Source organism: Leptidea sinapis, chromosome 20, assembly GCF_905404315.1.
Source record: "Leptidea sinapis chromosome 20, ilLepSina1.1, whole genome shotgun sequence".
NCBI lineage: Eukaryota > Metazoa > Arthropoda > Insecta > Lepidoptera > Pieridae > Leptidea > Leptidea sinapis.
Genome location: NC_066284.1, coordinates 1,623,043 through 1,633,272, shown reverse-complemented (window position 1 = coordinate 1,633,272; position 10,230 = coordinate 1,623,043). Strand labels below are relative to the sequence as shown.

At 34.4% G+C, this 10,230-nt stretch overlaps 1 protein-coding gene across 1 annotated transcript; it reads left to right on the top strand.

Moving 5' to 3' along the window:
* LOC126970268 (sodium channel protein Nach-like) lies at positions 1-10,230 on the top strand. Its single transcript, XM_050816097.1, has 5 exons — positions 1-164; positions 5,349-5,481; positions 6,734-6,870; positions 9,254-9,444; positions 10,103-10,230. The coding sequence occupies exons 1-5, from the start codon at positions 16-18 to the stop codon at positions 10,228-10,230; spliced, it is 738 nt and encodes a 245-aa protein (XP_050672054.1). The 5' UTR covers positions 1-15.

The following is a 10,230-nucleotide window of genomic DNA, read 5'->3' as shown; positions in this document are numbered from 1 at the left end:
GAAGTGGTGAGTTTTATGCCTCAGCAATGTGACGACTTTCTCAAGTTATGTTACCTAAATGGCAAGCTGTACCCGAACTGCAGAAATTTGTTCTTTCCTATATTGACGCAACATGGCTATTGCTGTATATTTAATAGTGTTTATGAGCTTCGAGATCATAAGAGGTGAGTCGAAACTTAACAATATGTCTGGCACCAAAAACTCTCGGAAGCAATATGTCGATATTAATACCATGTTTGTGCTGCATAAGAGGGCTATTCCCGCTATTTATAACCACCTAGGTTACCCCACCTAAAGAATCATTAAGAGAAAAATTTAAAGAAATTAACATTTTGAATGTTGCTTCTCAATATATTCTTGATGATATCCATTGAACATATATTCATAAGCACATTGAGGAATTTGCCATATGTTCATAAGCACATTGAGGAATTTGCTAGAAACTGTGACAATCGTAATGTTAACACGAGAAACAAACATAAACTTGCTCTGCCTACTACTCGGTTTAAAAGAATTAAAAAAAAACGTTTTTGTGGGAAAGGTTACTATAACATAAACGATTTTCTTAATGATATGATATGATAGCACAGACTGGGAATGAAGCGAACACCCTCTAATTTATCTATAATTTAACAGGTCGGGGGCAGTCTATTTTGAATGGGTGGTAGTTTTTGACGTTCAATAAGTGATTTTGAATAAAAATGTTTGAATTTAAAAAGTGTTATTTTTATACAATACTAGCTGACCCAGCAAACGTTGTATTGCCGATATTAAAATCGCGATACAAAAAGAACTTTCGATCGTAGATGGTTAAAAATTTGAAGTTGTATCTATTTTTTAATTCTGACTCATAATCAAACAAATTTAAAAAAAAATGTCAAAAAAATTAAAAAAAAAATTGGCGTGGACCACCCTTAACATGTCCGGTTCTCAGACCTACCCAATATGCACTCAAAATTTCATGAAAATCGGTCAAGCCGTTTCGAAAGAGTTTAACTACAAACACCGCGACATGAGAATTTTATATATTAAATGGTATAGATGTCAGTTTCAAGCTTTACTTTTATATGGTATCGTGTTTATTGAGTTTATCGATGGCTTAGTGCAATTTTCGGTTAGACTTAAAAATTTTGCACTGACTAAAAATGATCACAACAAATTTATTTTATATTTGATTGGTAGTATTGAGGCAATTCCTATATTATTTGAACTGAATGATAAATAAATGTGATTTTCAGATTTAGGTAAGTAAAATCCATACGACCGAGCCTTGCTCGGTTTTTTAAGAACGTGCAAAACTGGAACAAAAGAAAACTGATAGGACATCTGGATTCAAACCGGGGTAATCTGTTTTTCGAACCACCCAATGTCCCACCCATCTGAGCTATAATAGTCTCATATATAGTGGCGAGATTTATCTTTGTATTCTAATGTGTAGCTGATTCTCATTAAAACACGGACATAACTACATTTTTTAAAATTAAAACCTAGCTTGATCGATTTATCGCCCCCGAAGTATACAAAACTTTATGAAAATCGTTGGAGCCGTTTCCGAGATTCAGATTATGTATATATATACATGAATTGCTCGTTTAAAGATATAAGCTATACATGCATGTCAAAGCTTATTTGTAAGACTCTAAACTAGAGATGGTATTTATGCCTAGTATCTTATGCGCCTCTACTAACGACCTGTATAGCCGAGTGGTTAGCGATCCTACCTACTAAGCTAGAGGTCCCGGGGTCGAATCCCGGTAGGTGCAAGCATTTATATGATGAATATGGATGTTTGTTTCCGAGTCTTGGATGTTTAAATGTATTTACGAATGTTTATATGAATTTATTTATGTTTAAGTAAGTATATTGTATTAAATATATCATTGTCTTGTAACCCATAACACAGGCTATATATGCTTAACTCGGGGCAAGATAATTTGTGTAAAAAGTGTGTCAATATTATTATTATTATTACTAATGCATTGCCGAACGTTTTACTATCTTGTTATTAAATAAATATCCGCTGATTGTAATTTCCCTAACATGTACGTTGGGTCTCAGGATCCCTATTATCAAAATCGATATACGAAGTTTCTGTGACGGAGACTTTTTCGCGATTACACATTTTGTCTTTCATTTACCTGATTCCCAAATTCACTTGACATATACTTTTTCGCCGTTTGACGTTATTATGATCGTAACTTTTTTTTTTTTTTGAATATTTATTTAAAATACAATATAGTTATACCTTACAATATAATAACACACACTTAAACTTTAGGAAGCTTATCTGTGTGTGAAGCCGCTTAGAATTAAATTACATAATATTTAAAAAGAAAACAACAATTACTTTCAATTAATACAGTTATTACAAGATGTTAAATTACAATTTTAAACATAGTAGTATAGAAATCAATAAAATGCAAAACAAAAAATAATTATCAACTAAATGTTAGTAATTACAAATTAGTTGTCTACTTAGCTTACCGCAGAAACAATTATATTAATGAAGGATTTTGTAAAAAGTACTTTTTTAACGATGACTTATATTTATTTTTATTTATATATAATTTTTGAATCTCTAAGGTAGTCTCGTTTAAGTATAGAGGAATGACGTAGTTGTTTGCTCTGATGCCATATATATTTGTAGATTTAGGTAATTTAAATGACATGTTTGTTCCTGTAAATTGTCTTAGATGAGGCAGTCTTTGAATTTCTCGAAGGAATTTAGATTCATTTATATCTGACAATATACGGAATTTCACTTTATCAAAGACATTTATAACCTTGCCATGTTTAAATAGGTGCAAGGTCCGTATTTTCTTTGTGTTTATAAAAATAATTTGGAACGATAGTTTTAAGAATTCTTTTTTGTAATTTGTATATATCCTCTAAATATGACTTGTACGTCCTACCGTAACTGCTTAGTCCGTAGTTTATAACGGAATCCGCCAGAGCCATATATAATAATCTTAGGGTAACTATAAGGTAACTTATATTTTAAATATGCAAGTTTACAAAGCACCGATCTCAATTTAGCACAAACATGGTTTTTATGAAGTCCCCAATTGAGTCTATTATCAATCACAAGCCCAAGGTACGAGTATTCTTGTACATTTTCTATTTTAATACAATCATCGTCTGTGCGTACGTCTGTATTGGATTGTGGAAACAACGGTGGTTGTGGGCGATAATAGCGGGTTCATTTTGTGTTTTATGATGAGACGAATGTACAAACATAAGTTTAGTTTTGTCAATATTAATAACCAATCCGAGATCATGAGCCCACATACACATATTATTGAAATCTGATTGCATATCATGTTCTGCTAATTTAAGGTTTTTGTTTGCAACAACCAAACAAGTGTCATCTGCAAATTGGTACACTGAGGCTTTTGTGATTACACCACACATATCACTTACATATAGTAAGTATTCTAAAGGATCTAAGATTGAGCCTTAAGCACAGCCGCTTAGTGTAGGTATCATAGTGCTTTTAGTGTTTAATAATACTTTCACTGATGTACAACGATTATTATGATAGCTTTTGATTAAGTTAAGAAATGGTCCCTGTATCCCATTTTGCGAGAGCTTTTCAAAAAGTATGTCGTAATTTAGAACATCAAAAGCCTTGCTGAAATCAATAAACATCACTTATATATTTAGTTTATTATTTAGGTGACCATTTATTTCATTAGAGAATTTTTCTAAAAGTTGCGAAGTATTCTTGTTTTTTTGAAAACCAAATTGATTTTCGTTTATTATATTGTTTTTGGTTAGAAAAGCATTTATTTTATCTCAAATATATCGCTCTATTATTTTATTTCTGCTCGATAAAATTGTTATTGGACGATAATTATTGTAATCATTCCTTTCGCCTTTTTTAGATATTGGTCGTACTATTCCTATCTTTAACAGGTCTGGATAAATGCCAGTTTTAATGGAGCAGTTTATGAGGTGTGTTAATATTGGGACCATCTTTTCTGAAATATATTTTAGGTCATAGGCTCGTATGCCATCATAACCTGGACTTTTATCTTTTATTATTAAGTTTTTTTTTTACTACAACCACTCTTTTTACGACAGCCTTACGGCCGTTCCCAATATAATATCTACAGATAGAGATAAATTACTACCTTCTACTGTCAGTAATTAGCTTTTAATAATCTGAAGCTGTCCCAATATATCCGATAAGTCATTCTTATCGCTTTATATTGGGACGCGAATTGAATTGAAATTTCCATACAAAATTCTATCGTTGGTAAGCTATACGTCGCGGTCGTCCCATTGGCAGACAGCGTGTACGGATAAGGTGAGTTACCGTGGATATGTTTATTGGGAGAGAAAGTCAACGATGGTTACGATTTTTATCTCAAGTTAGTGATAGATTGAATATTGGGAACGGCCGTTATAGGTTTCGTTTAATATAATAAACATTTATTTTATTCTAAAATGGCACGTTTTTTATTGTACGAAGAGGTCTTCTTCTACGACGAAAATCTTGAAAGAGCAAAAGAACAACGTCGTCTTCGGCGATATTTATGGAATTCTAATTATTATTAATTATTAAATTAAAATCTATAATTAAAAACAAATAAGATATTATGTAAGCAAATTCCCAATGTGCATTTTGTTTTGAATTATCGCCTTGTCGAAGTTAATTTGAAAAACTTTGGTAAGAGATCATCCCAATAAGGCCTTATTAAAAATCTTTGCTTTTCTTGCTTTTTCATTTTCATCAAAATTGCTTCTTCTATCAACCACCAAAGTTTAAGTCGAAGTTTAAGAAATTCATCCGCACTATCCGGATCCGAAGTTCTTTGATAAAAGGATTTAAATAATTTGTTATGTTTTTAAAGTGATAACCCTCACTTCTGGGATTCATACACAAATAAAATTTGAAAACAAAACTAAACAAAGATACTTGTTTAGATTAGCAAGACCGACATTTCAAGTCAATTTCCTAAAATGCAAATATTTTGGTTGAGCAGGTTATCAACTGTAATGTAGATCCTGTAGATGAAGCCGCAACCTGAGAGTTGAACAAAGCATACAAGATTTTATGACGATACGTCACTCGAACGGTTAGCTCAGTTGGCAGAGCACTCGCACGGATCGCCAGAGGTCGGGGTTCGAGTCCCGCATCGTTCATAAAATTAAGTTTTCAAATTTTATTTGTATAATAGGATTTAACTCGAAGTTCGTCATTCTTTCATTTCGTACCGAAACTTCGGCTTTCCATTTTGGTAATAGACCTACATCCTAATCACTTAGGTGGTTTTAAAGTGAAGTCTATATTACCCTATTGTATGAATATTTAAAACGCAATTAATGACAGCTTAATATTTTAGGAATATAAGGAAGACTAACATCACTATTCACAAAGCAAAGAAGCCAGGACCGCACAATGGTTTGACGGTTGTCTCTGACTATAACCCTGAGGATGCTATCGATGGCACTATTGTTAATGCTGGGGCAATACGGGTTTGTATAAGCAAAGGAACTCATAATGGAAATACCTTTTAAATAAGTCAACTTTTTCCATCATGAGATTTCGTACCTCTCTTGCCTAAGCACGTGCCCCAAATATGCGACTTTCCACATCTTGATGGCTGGCATGAGTTCGCGTTTTTGTTTGACGCGGCGCTGAACTTTCACATTCGCGACCTTGTTAGTCCAACTAATGGCCAACATACGTCTATATGCCCACATTTCAATAGCTTTTATACATTTCCTGAGGTCTTCTTTAATAGTCCACGCCTCACATCGGTATTGGCGACATGTAACAGCGCAGTAAACGAGTGCGCAAGGATATCTTAAGAACGCGGTTGCAAAATATTTTTTTCTTTTTGCTAAAGGTGCTTCGAGCCACTTCAATTCTGGTCTTGATTTCTTATTAATTTCTTAGTTCCCATTTAACCACGTACCTAAATATTTGTATTTGCGCACTTTTTCTAGTTTTTGGCCTGAGCTACTGTAATGTCAAAGTCGGCAATTTCTTTCTTAGATATGACCATGAGTTTCGTCTTTGAGATGTTATTATACACTCATTTACTCGGGTGACTTATCTCTGAAGATCTTAAGCAGATGATGCTATGAGGATTTATAAATTTTTATATTTAAATATTTCATATTATTCACATATTTCCTTAAGGATACCCAATTAGTTGAGTACCTATTAATAAAGGCAGTTTGAAATTGCAACAACACTAACAAATATTAGAATTCACTAATATTAATAATAAATAGGAGGAATAAACATATCGTCAGGGCTACCATAACATGTTAAACTTCTGAAATGCAACTCACTCTTGTATTAAAATAGTCTTGAGGTTTAAATCTAACTAACATATTCATGAAACCTCATATACTTAACCTCAGCTAACCGAAAGTTGACCATGCATTGTTGATGCGATTATCAATGTCGGTTTCCATGGCACGTTCAGGTCAGGTTCGCGTGAGATAAATTTTGACGACTCATACAGCCGACTGGTCAGTGACTACTTAGATAGAGGTCCAGGCTTCGAATCCCGGTAGGTGCAATCGTTTATATGATGAAATTTGGATGTTTGTTTCCGAGTGAATGAATGTTTACATGTATTTATGAATGTTTAAGTAAGTATACTGTATTAAATATATCGTTGTTCTGTTATACCCATACCCATATTACAGGCTATGCCTAGTTTGGGGCAAGATAATTTGTGTAAAAAGTGTGTAAAAAAATTAACTGTTTCAGGTACTGGTTATGGACATGGATGAGTTTCCATCGGATGATGAATCGAGTTTGGTACATTCATATACAGAATCTTACCATTTGATTCATACCTCATACACCTACTGTTCCGACGGAGTAACGGCGCTGCCAGCGGTCAGGTAGGTCCATAGAAAAAATGAATGTTGTGTGAAGTTATCCAAAACAAGACCGATTCATACCAGGCTTTCAGGCTAAGACCTGATAAGAATGGGCGCAAGAAACTTAGCGGGCCTTTTTTTATAAAAATATGGATTACAATCTAATACGAGTATCGTACAATAAACATTTAAAATTAGATTCTGAGGGTATTCACTTCATTCCCAGTGTGTGGTGACATTAAGAAAATTATGTTTTGGAGTAGGCCTTAAAATTCTTATTTTTTATTAAAGTTATATTTTAAAAATAAATTAAAAGATTGGTACAAAAAGTATTTTGTCTATTCGTGGAATGATCGTACAATGTGCAGAAAGGTCAATCCCGCAGTACCAAGAGTAAGCCAACGTTACCAGTTAGTTATATTCTCTATCGGGCTGTTTCTTCTCTCTGAGAGTGCCCATTTTCTTCGAAGCAGTGGTAGTGTTTTAATTGTGCCGTATTTACGATAGTCTTAATAAGTCGTATTTAATCTATATTGAGTCATATTTGGAATGTAGAGACGGATGATTAGACTTTACATTCTGCACTTTTGAAAGTTTGAAAATGTGGCATAAAATCTGAGACACTTGAACCTAGGCCGCTACTTCATGTTGGTCTACTGTGTCTGACTGTGGTACTGAATCCGAACGAGTCTACCCCGCTAGTGCTGACTCCATTCTTAATATAATCATAGCGAAATCACACACATACACACATTCTTAGAAGTTACACTTTCATTTTATTTTTAATCTCACTTTTGTATTAAGACAGTATTTTTATTTTATTTCATCTGATTTGACTATGTAGGTAATTATGTCTGGTACCGAGAAGTCACTGACAGCTGCAACACAGTTCATACTAGTTTAGCTGTCTTTGCTCCCTGTTTTGTATGTAAATCTATGTAAACTCGAGAACGGCTGGACCGATTTGGAAAATATATTTCTTGAATTATTTGTGGAAGTCCAGAGAAGGTTTAAAAGGTGAATAAATAGCAAAATGCTCGGAATTTATTAAAAATAATAAATTTGTTTTTCCTTTGATGTCTCCATACATAATTTCTATGAGAGAATTTATTGACGCACGGTTTGACAGTTCTGCTGTGAAACAATTTCATTAAGACAGCAGGGTGCATATTTTACGAAGTAATTCTTTATGTTATGATATTTTATTGACAAATTCATAAAAAACATTATTTTATTTATTATATACAGAACAACGTCTGTCGGGTCAACTAGTAATATATATATAAATTAAGTGACACGTTGTGTGTCCGCGATGGACTCCAAAACTAATGAACAGATTTTCATGGAGTGCAGTTTAGTCCAACTTGAGAGATAGGATAGTTTTTATTTCGATCAGGGACCCTTTTTTTTCCAATTTTTGTTTTGTATGGACATATTTTCTATGAGAGAATTTAGTGACGCACGGTTTGACAATTCTGCTGTGAAAGAATTTCACTAAACAAAAGGGAGCATATTTTACGAAATAATTCTTGTTGCTATCAAATGTTATTGACGAATTAATAAAAACAGTATTTTATTTATTATGTACAGAACAAGGTGTGTCGGGTCAGCTAGTTAATAATATAATTTTGAAACATATTTTTAATGCGTTAATAAATAAATATAAATAAATAAATTATTAATTATTGTAATGTTTAGAAATAAAGTTATTATTATTATTAATTCCAAAGAAATAAATTTTGAGAAAAATAAATACTATTTATAAGCTTTTGATATGGGAGCTCGAATGCAATGATGCGAATCTAAATAAACCTTTTGAAACTTAAACCCTACCCTATGAAATTTAAATTTGCCGCCCAATTTCACCTCCGCACGACACGCCAGTAATTATGATATCATCTCCACCTGTGGGAGGCTCCTTTGCACCGGATGCCGGCTAGATTATGGGTACCACAACGGCGCCTATTTCTGCCAGTATTGTGTAAGTAATACTGTGTTTCGGTAGCTAGTGAAATTACTTGGCAAATGAGACTTGACATCTTATGTCTCAAGGTGACAAGCGCAGTTGTAGTGCCGCTGAGAATTATTGGGTTTTTCAATAATCGTGAGTAGCACTGCATTGTAATGGGCAGGGCGTATCAATCACCATCAGCTGAACGTCCTGCTCGTCTCGTCCCTTATTTTCATTAACACTTCTTCCACATACAACCAAGGTATTTCCAAAACGACATCGGCACCTTCAAGTAAAGCGTGTTCGGTAAGGCCGCCAACGCTCTTGTGATTCCTCTGGTGTTGCAAGAGAATATGGGTGGCGGTGATCACTTAACATCAAGTAATCCGTACGCTCGTATGTCCTTCTTTTCCATAAAAAAATGTCTGCGTAATAAAAATGTGTCCATCACAGTCGGGAGTGCTACTTCGTGGATGAGGAACCGCTTCGTTACTTCAACGAGTACCACAACTCTGACTGCGACCTTCTGTGCCACGTGAAGCGGGTGGAAAAGCACTGCGGCTGCATCATGATGTACATCCCCCACGTCAAGATGTCGCAGATATGTGACATATCCGACATTAAGTGCATTATTGAAGTCAAGCGTAAGTCTTTCTATCACATGCATCAACAAGCTTTTCTGGGCTAATAACACGATTTTCTACTCCTTATTGATATAGTGAAGTAAGAATAAATTATGTCCTTGATCCCTTCACAACTTCATTGGGTGCGCTGAATACTTATATGATAGTAAGGAATGTGTCTAAACCACTGACCTGTATAAATACCACTGGACAGGCTGTTCCATATGTGTGGCAGCAAACTTTTGTGCCTTTTTAAAGCGCCACTCGCGAGCATCCAAAGAACTAATTTTGACGTATAATACAAATGGCTGCGAAGGAACGTACAATACTCTAAAGTATTTTTGCATGTTGAATTCAATTCGTTCGTTTTCCGTGCTTTTTGAAGTGATTGATTCAAGAATCAACGTTATAAGGTAGACAATTTTTTTTTGGTAAATTGTTTCCCACCATCTATCGATGTTTGCTGAGGCTGTCATCACTAGTTATAGTACTGCAGACTCTCGCTCTCGCCAACAGCGCCAAAATGGCGAATATTAAACAGGCACAAAAGCACTTTGACAGCCGCCAGTCCAGTGGTATATAGGAGAGGTGAGTGAGGATGACAGAGAAACGGCAAAGTCACTTTATGAAAATCGAAAAGTCTAGTCTTGTCTATTTAGTTATTATTTTAATGTTTCAGTACAATCAACTGAGGAATACAGACGTAGCGAGTGTAATTGTCCTCGAGATTGTGTTTCCTACAGATATCGAGTGAACATGATCCTCGGGAACCTAGATGCACTGCCGTACCAAATACGAAACCCATAG

Coding starts and splice junctions, on each gene's coding strand:
- LOC126970268 (XM_050816097.1), top strand. CDS start 16: ATGCCTCAGCAATGTGACGACTTTCTCAAGTTATGTTACCTAAATGGC. Junction 165..5,348: donor GAGCTTCGAGATCATAAGAG/GTGAGTCGAAAC, acceptor TTAATATTTTAG/GAATATAAGGAAGACTAACA. Junction 6,871..9,253: donor ACGGCGCTGCCAGCGGTCAG/GTAGGTCCATAG, acceptor TGTCCATCACAG/TCGGGAGTGCTACTTCGTGG.